Raw genomic sequence first — 17,514 nt, forward strand, 5'->3', positions numbered from 1 at the left:
TCTTTCCATCAATATTCATTAAGGATATAGGTCTGTTGTTTTCTTTTTGTATCCTGTCTTTGTTTGATTTCCATATCAAAGTAATGCTGGCCTCATAAAAAAGTTTTACAGATTTCTACCCTGTTCAATATTTTGGAACAGATTGAAGAGTATTGAGGTCCCTTCCTCTTTGAATGTTTTGTAGAATTCAGTAGTAAAGCCATTAGGTCCCCAACTTTTCCTTGATGGAATATTTTGGATTACGGCTTTGCTTTAATCTCATTACTGGTTGTGGGTCTGTTTAGGTTGTCTACATCTTCTTGATGAAATATTAGTAGGTTATATGAATCCAGGAATTTGTCTATTTCTTTGAGGTTTTACAGTTTATTAGAATATAGTTCTTCATAATAGTTTCTTATGATCTTTTGTATTTCAGTGTCAGTTGTAATGTCTCCTTTTTCATCTCTAATTTTATTTATTTGAGCTTTTTTCTCCTTTGTTAGTCTGGTTGGATGTTTACCTATTTTGTTTATCTTCTCAAAAAACCACAACTTTTTGTTTTGTTGATCTCTTGTATTTTTTTAGTTTCAATTTCATTTATTTCTGCCCTGATCCTTATTATTTCTTGCCTCATGCTGATTTGGGGTTTGGTTTGTTTTAATTTTCTTTTTATTTATTTATTTTTTTGACAGGCAGAGTGGACAGTAGAGGGAGACAGAGAGAAAGGTCTTCCTTTTTGCCATTGGTTCACCCTCCAATGGCCGCCGCGGTACGCGTGCTGTGGCCACCGCACCGCGCTGCGCTGTTCCGATGGCAGGAGCCAGGTGCTTATCCTGGTCTCCCATGGGGTGCAGGGCCCAAGGACTTGGGCCATCCTCCACTGCACTCCCTGGCCACAGCAGAGAGCCGGCCTGGAAGAGGGGCAACCAGGACAGAACCCGGTGTGCCGGCGCCGCAAGGTGGAGGATTAGCCTGTTAAGCCATGGCGCCAGCTTGTTCTTATTTTCTTGAGTGTTCAAGATGTATCATTAGATCTTTAATTTCTCCTTCTTTAAGGTAGGCATTTAATGGTATAAACCTTCTTCTTAATACTGATTTTTTTGTATCCTACACGTTTTGATATGTTGCGTTTTTTTTTTTTTCACTTATCTCAAGAAAGTTTGCATTTCCTTTTTAATTTCTTCAGTGACCCATGAATCATGGGTTGTTCAATTTCTAAGTATTTTTGAATGTTCTATTGTTCTTCTTGCTGTTGATTTCTAGTATTATTCCTTTATGATCTGAAAAGATACTTGGAAGATGTCAGTCTTTTTACGTTTTTTGATACTTGATTTGTGCCCTAATATGTGTTCTATCCCAGAAAATGTTCCATGTGGTGATCAGAACAATGTGTATTCTGTAGCTGCTGGGTAAAAAGTCCTGTAAATATCTGTTAGGCCTATTTGCATGATAGTATGTGTCAACTCTGATGTATCTTTATTGATTTTCTGTCTGGATGATCTGTCCATTGATGAGAGTAGGGTGTTGAAGTCAACCACTATTAATATTTTGGAGTCTATCTCTCCCGTTAGGTCTAATAGTATTTGCTGTATGTATTTGGGTGGTCTTGTGTTGGGTGCATATATATTTATGATTGTTATATCTTCTTGCAGAATTGAAACTTTATCAAAATAGAATTTCTTTTTTTATCTCTTTTTTACAGTTTTTGTTTAAAGTATTTTTAATCTGATAACAGGATAGCTTGCTTTTTGTTTCCATTGGCCTGGTATATCTTTTTCCAACCCTTCACTTTCACTCTGCATGTATCTGTTTATGAAGTGAGTTTCTTAGGCAGCATATAGTTGGGTCTTGGTTTTTTTTTTTTTAGCCAAACTAAGTCTTTTGGTTGGTGAATTTAATACATTCACATTCAAAGCTAGTACCGATAGATAAGAACTAAGACCTGTCATTGTGTTGATTGGATAGTGATTCTGCCTGCTCTCTTATTGAATTTGGTGGCGACATGTGTTTCATGCTGATTTCTAATGCAGAACATCCTTTAGGATTTCTCGTAAGGCTGGTCTAGGGGTGGTAAATTCTTTGTTTTTGCTTATCTGGAAGATACTTTATTCCTCTTTCACTTTTAAGGGATAGCTTGGCTGAATATAATATTCTTGCTTGGAACTTTTTGTTTTGTTTTGTTTTGTTTTGTTTTGTTTTGTTTGCTTTTTTAAAATTTTTTTTAGACCTTGAATATATCATCACACTCTTTTCTGGCCTGTATGCTTTCTGCTGAGAAGTCTGATGTTAACCTAATTGGTTTTCCTTTGTATGTAACTTGATGCTTTTATTTTACTGTCTTTAGGATTCTCTTCTTGTCTTTAACTTTTGACAATCTGATGACAATATACCCTAGAGAAGACTTTTTGGGTTGCCACTAACTTACATACTAACTTTTTTGGATGAAAACTTTTAATATGTACTGTCTAGGGATCTAGCAGTTAATAAGTCTGTTAAGATGCCTGCATTACACATCAAAATGCCTGGGGTAAATTCTTGGCTCTGGCACCTGAAGCCCACTTCCTGCTAATACGGATCATGGAAGGCAACAGTGATGGCTGAAGTTACTGAGTTTCTGCCATCCATGTAGGGACCTTTCTGGTTTCAGTCCTGGGGATTATGGGGGTGGGGAATACAGCAGGTGGGGGAGATATGGGCTTTGCAGGTATTTGGAGAGTGAATCAGTGGATGCAAGCACACTCGTTCTCTGTCTCTCTGTCTTTCTCCCTGCCATTCAAATAAATAAAAATTCAAAACAAACTAAAATCAGATCAATTGATATATATATATATATACACATACATTTTTAGAGTACAGTTTTTAATATGCATATGTACTCAGGAAAGTCTTAATTAATGGCAAAGTTTAGTATTCATTCTGTTTTCTCATTGTTATTTTCTTCCTTAGGGAACACTGGGAGCTATATACTTAAATTTCTTTGCCTGTCCTCAATATTTCCCATCTTTTCTGAAATTCAGTTTTAGCTCTTTATTCTGTTTTTGCATTTAAAATTTTTTCTTTTTTTCTTTTTATTTCTCTTAAGTAATTCGCTATTCTGTCTTCAGTTTGTATAGTGTTGATTCTCATTTTATTTTATTTATAATTCTTTCTTGACTTTTATAATTCTTCAGTCTCTTTTCTGAATTGTTATTTTCATATCATATCATTTTCTTAATTTATTTCCATTATATTGAAGCAGTACATTGCTTTTAATATGTTTTATAAGCATATCTTTTTAGTATGTTTTCAGTGTGTATGGGGCTGATATTATCTTTTTTGTTCTCATTTTTCTTTTTATAAATTTATAATATTTGACCTCAATAATTTTAAGTTGTTCATTTTTATGAACATAACATACTAAAGGTGTAGAAAAAGAGTTCATGCATGTAGCTTCACAGAATTCATACACCTGTTATTGGTGTGTATGTGTATGTGTGCCCAGGCACGTGTGGAATTAAAAAATATAGTGGCTTGAATGAAGAGGTAGCCTGACTTTGCTCACATTGCCCAGTGTATCTGGGCCTTCTCTTTTCGTTGTCTCTGTTGTCCTGCCAAGTTTAATTCTGATTGTGCTCTCAGTAGTTTCTCCTGCACTTGGACCCCTTTCCTGAAATACAACCACATAGTTGAGTTTCAAGAGTTCACTGCACTGCCTCTTCAGGCCTTCTTATCGTGGGCTGTAACACTTGTTAACATAATCGCAGGCAAGTTGTTGAACTTTTGAAAGTCCTGGATTCTTCATTTACAGAATTGGTTTAAGAATAGTCTCTACTGCAAAATGTTGTGTGAAGAGCTTTGCTGAGTATCTTGCACGTTCTGTAGACCTTGAAAATTTGAGCTTAGTAATTACCAACATTATCCCCAGGCAGTAATTCTGTACATTTTGCCAAATAAATAGCTAAGTGATATTAACTTACATGGGCTTTAGAAAATATGGTAAATGTCAAACCCAAAATAAGTTATACCCACCCAGTTGTGTGCCTTATGGGAATTTAGTGCAAAAAGAAACTGAGATTTATTCGTAGGTCTTTTTCTGATCAGTAACAAACATGTACATATCATCCCTATCAAAAGATGCATTTGAACACTCATGGATAGATGTATTTGTTTGGAAACCATACATATTGTTTAACATCTTCTCTTGTGTTTATTTTTATTTGTATCCTGCATACATTCAGATAATTAAGAACAAAGTAGCACTGAGGTGATTGTTCAGAGAGAGTTTCATTTTATTTTCATGCACCTGCACTTCTGCTTATTTTAACAATGTGGGGATGATGTGTAATTATGCATTGTTAGGAGATTTGAGTTTGTTTATTCTTACTTACCTAAAAGAATAATTGTAAGTATTTCTTTGTGGAGCTCAGCCACTCAATCGCCATAGCACCTGGACTGAAACGTTTTTGATATTGTTAGATGCTTCATGTTTTTACCTCTATGAAATATAAGCAGTGCATCTAGAAAGGTAAAATGTTAGCAGTGGCTTCTTAGCTCTTCCACCAAAGTCCTCTCCCCTGGCTGATTGATGCCCTCATCGTCTCTCCTTCTCTAAAGGATCTGAGTTCTTGAGCTGTTTTACGATTCAAAACCTCCTCAAGGGGGACATTTGGGTCAGTGAAAGATGAGAGTAGATCTTAGGTAGGAGTGATCTGTAGTGTATTGAGCTAGAGGCCATATATGTCACTTTCAGGCTGACATAATACATTTAATTCACAGGCGTGCATCAGCCATAGGTCTTTGTTTTCCTTTGATGTGATAAATACTGTGAAAATTAAACAGAGAGGTGGAACATTTTCTGCATAGGTAATGAAAGCTACTTAACAGTTTAGAAAAAAATCGGCACTTCTTTTATTCCTTAATTATGTGTCTTTTTTGTTTATTTTAACTGTAGCTTCGAAAAGCAGTGATGGATCACATATCTGATTCCTTCTTGGAAACCAACGTCCCTTTGCTCGTTCTCATTGAGGCTGCAAAGAGTGGGAATGAAAAGGAAGTGAAAGAATACGCCCAGGTTTTCCGTGAACATGCCAATAAACTGGTGGAGGTAAGTCAGGAAAGGCCTGAGACTACAGTTCATCAGCAGGTTTGATCCTCCATGTGACTCCTGGAATTTCTGTGGAGAACTCGTCAATAGTGTTCTCTACTCCTTTCAAAGGAAATAAGTCATCAGTAATCTCTCTTCTCTCCATCCCACAACTCGAAGCAGGCTGTGAAATGTGTCTTGCGATTTTCCTGAACAATAGGCAGAGGCTGAGACAGGAGAAACAGAAGGTACACTGCTAAGTGTTGAATACCAGCCTCGATTCAAGGGAGTAGGGTTAACACTGCCAAATGGAAGCCTAGAACACTGTTCCCTTTCCTTCCGCCTCACATCCCTCTCCACTCCACCCACCAAAGCCGAGATTAGCGGGCCACTCTATGAATTTAAAAGATAAGAAAAAAAGAAAAGAAAACCACTTCTGTTAACAGAGGTTTAGACTCTGTGTGAAAGATCGTGGGGTAGTACGAGTGTTAAGTTTGGGGTCATAAGTACATTTTATGTGTTGGAGAAATCTGTGGGTGTTGCTTTACGAATGCAAAACTGTACTGTGTGCTACTGAAAAAAATGCACAAGGAAATGATAACTAGGCTGCCTAAATTTAGGAACTAAAACCCAACAGCTTGGCAAAGGTGGGAATAGTGACGTGGTACTAAATAGAAAATGGAGATGTTAAGCAGGAAATGTGCCTGCAAAGAAAGAGCCCAGGTTGGGGGGTGGGGTTAGGATTTTGCAAAATTTAGGGAATGGTAAAGACCAGTTTAAACTTCTGCAAGCTCTGAGCCCTTAACACCACCACCACCACTATGGTGCATTTCCACTTTGATTCATAAGAAAATAAAAATCACTCAAAATGACAGACAATTTAAATGCAAGCTGAAATAAAAATAAGTTCTTTTTTGTTTTCTTTGGATGGCAAAGTTAAATTCTTAATAAGTTCATTAAATGTAAAATCCTCTCTGTTCTTCTTGGAGTGGGTAATGGGGGTGGTACTCAATATAGTTGTTCCCTGTGCACCTGCTTCCTTTGCTCTTTGGTTAATGCAGCACTGCTGGTGCCTCAGGGCTTGGAGATAACCAGTCAGTAAGAAGGCTTACATCAAACCCTTGTTTTTCTAGAACAAAGTCTGAGCTTTATGTATAAACACCATCATCAGGTTCATGCTTGCAAAAGCCTAGACTACCAAAATGGAACCTCTGGACTTCCCATCATAACCCTACTATCTTGAGACAACACCAAGCTAGAGGTAAAAGTAGGGTTATATGTATAATGTCAACACAGTCTCTCTGGCTCTGTCCCCATCTACAAAGACAAGTACCTGTGACCCCTTAGATTCTACCTGCATGCTTTGAAAGTTCACTTGGCTTTAGAAGAATACCCAGTCTTTTCAAGATAGACCTCAGAAACCCTGACCACTTCCATGCTTTGAGAAGGAGAAGGTGAAGGGGTGAGAGTGAGAGTGGAGATGGAGACAGGAGGAAAGCAAAGAGGAAGAGGAAAAGAAATATTGCTGAGAAAGTTCTAGAATGATTTCAATAGTCACATGTAATAAGATATATGTCATCTTGTCTATGGAATTACAACATTTAGAAGTTAGCTTCAGAGATCATATAAATTATTAGTGGTGTGTTTTGGGCACTGTAGATTAATTTTTAAAATTAATTAATTAATTTAGAGCGCTCTTGTCCTCTGGATCACTCCCCAGTATCTGTAACAGTCAGGACTGGGGCAGGCTGAAGCCAGGAGCCAGGAACTCAATTTGGTTCTCTCACATGGGAGGCAGGGACCCAACTGCACAGTGTACACAGTAACAGGAAGCTGGAATTGGGCCACAGTCAAGGCTCAAACCTAGGCACTCCAACGTGGAATGTGGCTGCCCCATGTGAAGCATTAACTATTAAGTAAAATGCCAAAGCCAACATGAGTTTTTATATTTCTGTGACACTGTGAGAGACTGTATGTATTCTGTATTTAGCCTTATTTGAAGTTCAAACTTGGTATCCTGTTTAAATGTGGGTCAGAGAGCCAGCTTTTCTATTCATTGTCCCTTCTGCAGTCATAGGCCTTGGACACACGTGCTATTTCCCCTCTACAGGGAAACCTGTCCCCTCTATGTGTGCTTGCTCATCAAGGCAAAAGGAGAAGCAGAAAGCCCAGGTCCATCAGAGCCCTGCATTTCACAAAGTTGCTGCTTTGCCTCCCTCAGTTCTTCCCTTCATTACCCATGGGTTGCCCCTGCAGACAGCAGTAGTGTAGGAAGTCTTGTTTTTAAGAGGTGCTGGTACTAATGTTTGGATTGGCCTGTGTTGGAACGGAGAGGAACAGGAATCTGAATGATTTCTGTGGCTTGCATCCTTCAAACAAGTTCTGTATCACTGATGCATCTAGGCAAAAACTTGAAGCTCGGGATAAGCATTACTCTTTTTCTACATTTAAGGTGTCTCAGTAGTCTTTCCAAACCTGTAGTTTCTGTGTGTGTGTTTAAAGATTATTTATTTATTGAAATGCAGAGATGGGGCGGGGTGGGGGGTAGAGGGAAGAGAGAGACAGAGAGCAAGAAAGAGAATCTTTCATATGCTGGGGTTTACTCCCCAAATGGCCACAATGGATGGGGCTGGGCCAGGCCAAAGCCAGGAGCCAGGAGTTTCTACTAGGTCTCCCACATGGGTGCAGGCACCCAAGTACTTGGGCCATCTTCTGCTATGTTCCCAGGTGCATTTTCAGGGAGCTGGATCAGAAGTGGAGCAACTGGGACTCAAACTGGCTCCCATATGGGATGTTGTCTATGCAAGCAGAGGCTTAACCTTCTAGGCCACATTACCAGCCCCAGTCTTTGTGTTTGTAATATACAGTTTTTTGATACATTGATTTTATGTCTATTGATTTTGATACAGTCATTTACTATTTCTGCAAGTATGTTCTTTTGGATTTTCTATGTATCTGTTTGTATGTTTGGTTGTTTTCTATACTTGTCACAGTTAGGTTTCTTTTTTTCCAATCCTTATCCTATATTCTCTCCTTGCATTATATTGCTGGTTAGTCCATCCAGTATAATATGGTGGCAGTAGGTATTTTTATTTCCAGATCTCAGTAGGGGAAATTTCAATGTTTTTTTCTTTTTTTAAATCTTATTTAACTTAAACAAGTTTCAAGTATTTCATATATATATAGATTTAGGCACATAGTGATACTTCCTACCCTACCCTCCCTCCTGCCCACACTCCAACCCTTTTTCCTCCTACCTCTCCTATTCCCACTCTTAAAGTTTTACAAAGCTCTATTTTCAGTTTACTTAATGATAGTGAAATTTACCCTACACTAAGTAAAAGAGTTCGACACATAGGGTGAAGAAGAAAACACTGTTGTTCAATGGAAGAGACAGGATGACAAAAATCATTGATTCTCAAAATGTGCTTTTCACTCCAATACATTACACTTTAGGTACTCTATTAGTTATTTCAGATCAGGGACAACCTATGGTATTTGTCCTTTTTGTGTCTGGATTACCTAAGTATAATGGTTACCAGTTGTGTCCATCTTGCTGCAAAAGGCAGGATTTCTTTTTTTTTTTTTTTTTTTATTTTTACAGCTGAGTAGTTTTCCATGCTGTATATATCTTAGTTTCTTTATCCAGTCAACAGCTGATGCACATATGGGTTGATTCCATATTTTAGCTATTGTGAATTGTGCTGCCTTGAACATAGGGGCACAGATCACTCTTTCAGATGCTGACTTCTTTTGGTTTGAGTAAACTCCCAGGAGTGGGATGGCTGGGTCATATGGTAGGTCTGTATTCAGATTTCTGAAGTATCTCCATACTGTTTCTTTCCACAGTGGCTGCACCAGTTTACATACCCATTCACAGTGGATTAGGGTACCTTTTCTCCCACATCCTTGCCAGCATTTGTTGTTTGTTGATCTCTCCATTCTAACTGGACTGAGATGAAACCTTACTGTGGTTTTGATTTGCATTTCCCTGATGGCTAGTGATCCTGAGAATTTTTTTTTTTTTATTTGACAGGCAGAGTTAGACAGTGAGAGAGAGAGAGAGAGGTCTTCCTTCTGTTGGTTCACTCCCCAAATGGCCACTATGGCTGGTGCTGGCGTTGAGCCGATCTGAAGCCAGGAGCCATGTGCTTCCTCCTGGTCTCCCACGCAGGTGCAGGGCCCAATCACTTGGGCCATCCTCCACTGCCTTCCCGGGCCACAGCAGAGAGCTGCACTGGAAGAGGAGCAACCGGGACTAGAACCCGGCACCCATATGGATGCTGGCGCCGCAGGCGAAGGATTAAGCAAGTGAGCCACAGCGCCAACCCCCCAAGCATTTTTTTTTTTTTTTTTTTAGTGTCTGTTGTCCATTTGGATTTCCTCTCTTGAAAAATGACAGAAATTTCAGTATTTTAATGATTGCATTGTTTGCTCTATATTTCTTACAGAGACTTTTGTTAGATCAAGTTAGTTCTATTACTCTTTTGCTAAAAGAGGCTTTTTAAAGTATAAAGACTTGTTAAATGCTTTACCTGTACATTTGGAAACAGTTTTATGACTCCTGTATTCCTGTATTCTGTTTCAGGGTTTTAACATCAACGTTATGCTTTCTCTCAAAAAAAAAAGGGGGGGGGCTGGAAATTCTTATCTGTTCTTTCTATTTTTTGAAGTGAATGTGCTAAGACTGGCTTTGTATATATTTTTAAATATGTGAAGGAATTCACTCTCATAGTAACGTGAGCCTCGGCATTTATTTGAGGAAACGTTTAAAAACATAAGGTTGTTTACATTTTCTGTTTTTTGGGGGGGTCCTTTTTATCTTCTAAAAGTTTGCCAATTGTGCTTAATGTTCTAATTTATCAGCATAAAATTGCCCATAATTCCCTTATAATTTTTGTTTAATGTGTTTGATTCTACATTGCTGCTTCTTTTCTTTGTTCTACTTCTTATGCTAATTGACATCTTCTCCTTTTCCTTTACCTGGTTTTCCAAGTAGTTTGTCTAATATTTTCTTTAAAAAAACAGCTTTCAACTTTGTAGATTTTGTTTATAATCCATTTTATTTATTTATGCTATCTATCTTCTCTATATTTCTCTTTTCTTCTAGTAGAACCTGCTGCTTTTGTTCTAACTTATTAAAATGAATAATCAAATCATTGATATATAGTCTTTCTTATTTTAGGGATATGTGCATTTAAGACTATAAATTCCTGGGTAAAGTATACTTAAATCTGGTTATTTTCTGCTGACCCCATTTTTAGCTTAGTCATCCATCTGTGTTCACCATACTTGAAACCCTTCCATTTAGTTCTATTTTGTTTCAAAAATTACTGATTGGACAGTTAAATTTGAGCTTTGGACACTTGCATCCCATATCTGAGTGCCTGGGTTCAAGTTCCAGATCCACTTTTGATTTTAGTTTCTTGCTAATGTGTATCTTGGGAGACAGCTGATGATGGCTGTAGTACTTGAGTCCCTACTACCCACATCAGAGACCTGGATTGATTTTCTGGCTTCAAGCTTTAGCCTGGGCATTTGGGGAATTAATCAGCAGGTGAAACCTCTCTCTCTCTCTCTCTCTCACTCTGTGTGTGTGTTTGTGTATGTGTGTGCCTTTCAAATAGAGAGAGAGAGAGAAAGAGAACAAATGAATTACTCGAATAACTTGAGGCTAGTTTGTAGTGTTTCTAAAGTCTAGTCTACCTTTCTTTTATAAATGTCAATGATAATATTCTTCCAGAGGTGCCAAACGATCACATGTGTCACTTAGAATTCTACCATGTTTGTGAACAATACATTGTATAAGACTGCCTAAAACTTTGCTTTTTGGGTGGTTTCAGCTTGCTACTTGAGAATTGCTGTATGTATAAGGGGTCTTCAAAATATGCATGGATTATCAATTTTATTTACATCAAAACAAACCCATCTTTTAGTTCCATTTTTCCACAAATCTTTTGAAGTCCCCTTGTAACTTACTTGGTCAACTGTCTTGGGGTTGTGATATAGTGCCAGGCTCACTTCTTTGAGCCTCCCTTCTCTGTGTGATCTTAACTCCAAGTCTTTGTTGCCTTAGTGGTCCTACACTGCATTTTTTTTGTCTGACTAGAGATATGAGCTTGTAGCAACTCTGAAGTTTCTCTCAGCAGCTACCTTCTCTCTGACTTCTTGGTTTTTCTTTAGGCTCTAAAAATTAGCAGATCTTAGGGACAGTGGGTGGAATGACATGCGGAAAGTTAATCTTCCCTCAGTGAGCTTCTATTTTTGAACTCGTTTAAGTTTTGATATTTTTGGCACCTCTTCGATGCTTTCAAGAAAATTATTTTTATTGTGCTTTTGTAGATGTTTTTAGCCAGAGATGGGTCTCTTGTAGGCTTCTCCATCATGTGTAGAAGTAAAAATTCCTGAGAAAGCTGATTTAGGTAAATTTGTGGAATTTTTAAAAATTATTGATAATATTTTTAGTATGAGATCTCATTATTCCATGGAGATTTGGGGCTTCTACACTTAAAATAAATATATAAATCAATAGAATAGTTATGACTAAACTTAAATAATGAGATTAGAGTCTTTTCTGCTTCCTAAAATTTCCTAACTTAGTGTTTCCTCTTTTCATCAAGCAGTCTCACGGTCCTTCCAGGGCAAATTTGTTCCTTGTTTGAGAACCCCTGCTGAATGCCTAAATTATCATTATTGTATACCATAGGAAAATCATGTAGAAAATTTTGAATGAAGAGTACATGCATTCACGAAATGATCTATGAACTGGTGATGTGAGTTTTAGTCTTGCAACATTTCATGAGAGTTTATCCAACTTTTCATCTACTCTTGAAGTTTTTGGTTAAATTTATGTGCCATTATCCCCAGCGTTGGTATTTGATGTTCACAGAAATTGATATTGTGAACGGGGCCCATCACAACCTATTCCAAAAATGTTGTAGTCTTTAAAAAAGCTTCAACAAGGATAGCTTTAGTATAAATAAAATGTTGGGGGCATGTGAATAGGAAAAAGTAATGTGGCTTTCTATGATTTCCATAATAAGTAATATTTTGAGAGTTTGTTCACAATATTTGTAACATTTAATGATGATTAGGTGAATTTGTACCAGGGTCTGTTGACTAGGAGAATTCAATAGGACAGCTACAGTGCTTTGTGATCCATAATATCAGCCATGATAGAGTATTGTCCATAGAGTAAAATAAAATAAATATTAATAATTATTCTTAATTCCTATAGTTCAGCTCACTGAGCCCTTTGGAATGTTAGCTGAAGACTTCAGGGCAGGGCTGTCTCTGAAGTGCTGAGCTGGCCAGAGATCATTTGTTGTACCTTATTTCCAATCCTTTTGGAGAAATGACATGCAAATTGTGGCAACTCAGTACCAAAGTCATGTGGTAGGGGTAGACATGGACAAGGTGTAAACTGAGGACCAACTGTGCATTGCAGCAATAAAAATAGAAGCTAATCCTGAAAATAAGATGCAGAAATCAATACAGTGTTTTGATCCTCCTGACTCATCTTATCTCTTCCATAGCTTGGCTGCTCAGACAGCGTTCTGCTCCTCCTTCTCCCCCGTTCTTCCCAGATGCGCCAAAGTGCAACTACCTGTTCCACAGTACTGGGCAATGCAGTGGCCTCCAGAAAGGCCTCACTCATCTGCCTCACCTTTCTTCAGTCTCTCCCTTGCGTGCAAGAATCAGAGTAGGGCTGGAGCTGTGGCACAGTGGGTTAAAGCCCTGCCTGCAGTGCTGGCATCCCATATGGGTGTGGGTTTGAGACCTGGTTGTTCCACTTCTGACCCAGCTCTTTGCTGTGGCCTGGGAAAGCAGTGGAAGATGGTCCAAGTCCTTGGGCCTCTGCACCCATGCAGGAGACCCTGAAGAAGCTCCTAGCTCCTGACTTTGGATCAGCACAGCTCTGGCTGTTGTGGTCATTTGAGGAGTGAAACAGTGAATGGAAGAGCTTTCCCCTCTCTCTGTCTGGCTGTGTCTCTCTCTGAAACTCTGTCTTTCAAATATATAAAATCAATCTTAAGCTGGAAACGTACCAGGGGATTCCAATAGAATCCCATCAAGGTGGCACGTACCAGTGCCATCTCACTAGTCCAATTGATAACTTCAGTTCACAATTGATCACACTGATAGGTCTAAGAGTCAAAGGGATCACACAAACAAGACAAGTGTCTGCTAATACTAACTGATAGAATCAAAAAGGGAGAGAAAGATCCAACATGGGAAGTGGGATACACAGCAGACTCATAGAATGGCAGATGTCCTAAACAGCACTCTGGCCTCGGAATCAGCCCTTGAGGCATTTGGATCTGGCTCAAGAGCCCATGAGAGTATTTTTAGGCATGGAAAGCCAAGAAACTCTGGAAAAAAAAAAAAAGAAGACCTAACTGAAAGATCTCTGCGAGTGAGATCCCAGTGGAAAGAACGGGGCCATCAAAGAAGGAGATACCTTTCTCTGAAGGGAGGAAAGAACTTCCACTTTGACTATGACCCTGTCAGAATAAGATGGAAGTCGGTGAACCCTAAAGGCTTCCATATTCTTGGCAATTCATGACTAGAGCCTACGGAGATTACTGACGCCATAAACAAGAGTGTCAAATTGTTAAATCAACAACAGGAGTCACTGTGTACTTTTGTCTCATGTGGGATCTGTCCTTAATGTGTTGTCTAATGTGAAGTAATGCTATAACTAGTACTGAAACAGTATTTTTTTTTTGTAAGGTAAGTGTTATTATTTTTTTTTTATTTTTTTATTTTTGACAGGCAGAGTGGACAGTGAGAGAAAGACAGAGAGAAAGGTCTTCCTTTTGCCGTTGGTTCACCCTCCAATGGCCGCCGCGGTAGGCGCGCTGCGGCCAGCCCACCGCGCTGATCCGATGGCAAGAGCCAGGTGCCTATCCTGGTCTCCCATGCGGATACAGGGCCCAAGGACTTGGGCCATCCTCCACTGCACTCCCTGGCCACAGCAGAGAGCTGGCCTGGAAGAGGGTCAACCGGGACAGGATCGGTGCCCCGACCGGGACTAGAACCCGGTGTGCCGGCGCCGCAAGGCGGAGGATTAGCCTAGTGAGCCATGGCGCAGGCTCTGAAACTGTATTTTTACACTTTGTGTTTCTGTGTGGGTGCAAACTGATGAAATCCTTACTTAGTATATACTGAATCGATCTTCGGTATATAAAGATAATTGAAAGTGAAAAAAAAAACTTGGTTTTAAATTGGACATTGCATAGAAAATTAATCAATTTTTAAAAAATATCATGTAGGATATCTGTTCTTAATGTGCTGTACATTGTGATTTAATGCTATAACTAGTACTCCAACAGTATTTTTCACTTGGTGTTGCTATGTGGGGGCAAACTGTTGAAATCTTTACTTAATATATACTAAACTGATCTTCTGTATATAAAGAGAATTGAAAATGAATCTTGATGTGAATGGAATGGGGAGGGAGCGGGAAAGGGGAGGGTTGCTGGAGGGAGGGAAATTATGGGGGGGGGGCATTGTAATCCATAAGCAGTACTTTGGAAATTTATATTCATTAAATAAAAGTTTTTTAAAAAAATCAATCCTAAAAAAAAAAGTAAACTTTAAAACTAAATCAGGGGCAGGTGTTGTGGCAGCCCATATGGGCACTGGTTCATGTCCTGGGTACTCCACTTTTGATCCAGTTCCCTGCTAATAGGCTGGGAAAGTAGCAGCAAACAGTCTAAGTGTTTGAGCCCCTGCCACCAAGCTGGGAGAATAGGATGGAGTTTAAATCTTCTGGCTTTAGCGTGGCACTGTGTGGTCATTGTAGACATACAGGGAGTGAGCCAGTGTATAGAATATTCTCTCTGTAACTCTGTCAAATAAATAAATAAACAAATAATAATTAAAAAAACCCTGATAATAAAATACTACAATTTCCCTGCTTTAGACTATGTAGAGTGTTCCTATTTTTGCCAGGTTAAAGCCCAGCATTTTAAAGAAGGCCCTGTGGCTTGCGTGTTTTGGCCCTGAATCGGCCTCTTTTTTTGTAAAGCATCAACCACACACCCCATCTTTTGACTTTAAATATGCCAGGCTGCCTATCCTTCGAGGCCTCTGTTTGTGTTGTTGATTTTCAGATGCACCCCTCACTCTGTCCTGTGCTCTCATTTATAATAATTGTTCAGCTTGCAGCCTGAACAGCATGTCCCCAAATGGGACCAATTCCCCATGTTTTTCACCTTTACGACATTCTGTTTGCTGAAAGTTGCACTCACAGAACTCTGAAACCACTTGTTAGGTTTCCTACTGCTTCACTAATTCCTTTAGGGAAGGGACCTTGGCTAATTGATCCCAACTATTCAGCAGCATTTGACTGAGTACCTTCCATACAATAGTTAATAAGCCAGTGATGCCTAGAGAATTAATAAAATAATGCAGCCGGCTATATTGCCAACTTATTGGCACTTACAGTACTATATTTTAATAGCATGCAGGTGGGACCCTAAGAGGCACCTTAGGGATCTACAGTAAAGAGGCATTGTACCTATTTAATTCTCTAATGTACTACTCTGTAGGAATTGCAAATCTGGATAAACTCATGTGGAGAACACCCAACTCTAACTGGGCGAAAAGGAATTGCAGCTTGCCAAACTCTCCCAGGGTGTTTCTTAAGTAACACCCCTAACTCTGTCCATCATCATTTCTTCTTCAACTTGAGGCTCACAAGTATGCTCCTGTACTTATCCCCTGTTACAGTGGATGTGAGTGAGTTGGTTTTCTTTGAAAGGATAGATTTGGGGCTCCAGAAATGTTGAGTTGGGCACAGGGTTCTCAGTTCTCTGCTCCACCCTCTTGACTTAGTTGCTCCTGATAGCAGTGCTGCATGAAAGACGAGAAGTTTGATCAGCTTAAAACGCACAGGCTGGGCCGATGCCGCAGCTCATTGGCTAATCCTCCACCTGCAGCGCCGGCACACTGGGTTCTAGTCCTGGTCGGGGCGCTGGATTCTGTCCTGGTTGCCCCTCTTCCAGGCCAGCTCTCTGCTATGGCCTGGGAAGGCAGTGGAGGATGGCCCAAGTCCTTGGGCCCTGCACCCACATGGGAGACCAGGAGAAGCGCCTGGCTCCTGGCTTTGGATCAGTGCGATGCACCAGCTGCAGCGGCCATTGGAGGGTGAACCAATGCAAAAGGAGGACCTTTCTCTCTCTCTCTCTCTCACCGTCCACTCTGCCTGTTAAAAATAAAAATAAAAAAAATAATAAAAAAAAAGAAATACACAGGCTGAAAGAAAAGGGTGACCCCTAATAGTCATAATTGCTAACAGGAACATCAGTTAAAAACCAGGTACCTTTGGCTGGCGCCGCGGCTCACTAGGCTAATCCTCCGTCTTGCGGCGCCGGCACACCGGGTTCTAGTCCCGGTCGGGGCACCGGATTCTGTCCTGGTTGCCCCTCTTCCAGGCCAGCTCTCTGCTGTGGCCCGGGAGTGCAGTGGAGGATGGCCCAAGTGCTTGGGCCCTGCACCCCATGGGAGACCAGGATAGGCACCTGGCTCCTGCCATCAGATCAGCGCGGTGCGCTGGCCGCAGCGCGCCTACCGTGGTGGCCATTGGAGGATGAACCAACGGCAAAAAGGAAGACCTTTCTCTCTGTCTTTCTCTCACTGTCCACTCTGCCTGTCAAAAAACAAAACAAAACAAAAAAACAGGTACCTTTGATAATTGGATAAATCACTCTTCTCTTGTAATCCTTCTATGTGCCAAATGTTGCATTCTGCCACATTAACTTAGAGGTTCCCATGTGCTGACATGATTCCGATTGCTATCAAGAATCATGAACAAAACAGAGAAATTACCAGCTCTCATGAGCATACATCCCATTGCTAAGGAATTCCATTCTGTTGTTAACATGGAAAGGTTAACTGTGTGCTGTAGAAGAAAATCAAACAGAATAAGAGGCAAAAAATGATGGGAATGGACATGTGGGGTCAGAAACAGCTTCTCTCTTGCTGATGACCATTGAGTATGGGAGATTATTCCAGATTGTGGAGAAAGCCAGTGTGACAAGGGCTGAGAGTGAGATGAAAAATTACAGAGATGAAACTTGCAGCCAGCAGTACAGATTCTCTATTTCAATCAGATACTGACATTTCTACCCATGGCAGGGTTGGTTTGTTTTTTAAAAGATTTATTTATTTATTTAAAAGTCAAAGTTACACAGAGAGAGAAGGAGAGGCAGAGAGAGAGAGAGAAAGAGGGAGAGAGAGAGAGAGAGAGGTCTTTCATCTGCTGGTTCACTCCCCAGTTGGACACAATGGCCGCAGCTGTGCCAATCTGAAACCAGGAGCCAGGAGTTTCTTCCAGGTCTCCCACATGGGTACAGGGGCCCAAGGACTTGGGCCATCCTCCATTGCTTTCACAGGTCATAGCAGAGAGCTGGATCAGAAGTGGAGCAGCCAGGTCTCGAACTGGTGCCCATATGGGATGCTGGCAC

General features: G+C 40.0%; 1 protein-coding gene across 1 annotated transcript in view; it reads left to right on the forward strand.

Annotated features, from left to right (window-relative positions):
* CTNNA2 (catenin alpha 2) overlaps nt 1–17,514 on the forward strand; it is a 1,271,675-nt gene that overhangs the window by 1,032,073 nt on the left and 222,088 nt on the right. Inside the window, exon 9 of the mRNA XM_062208724.1 lies at nt 4,910–5,062. Coding sequence (XP_062064708.1) covers nt 4,910–5,062 — 153 coding nt within the window. The remainder of the gene's footprint in view (nt 1–4,909; nt 5,063–17,514) is intronic.

Source organism: Lepus europaeus, chromosome 13 (genome assembly GCF_033115175.1).
Source record: "Lepus europaeus isolate LE1 chromosome 13, mLepTim1.pri, whole genome shotgun sequence".
Taxonomy (NCBI): Eukaryota; Metazoa; Chordata; class Mammalia; order Lagomorpha; family Leporidae; genus Lepus; species Lepus europaeus.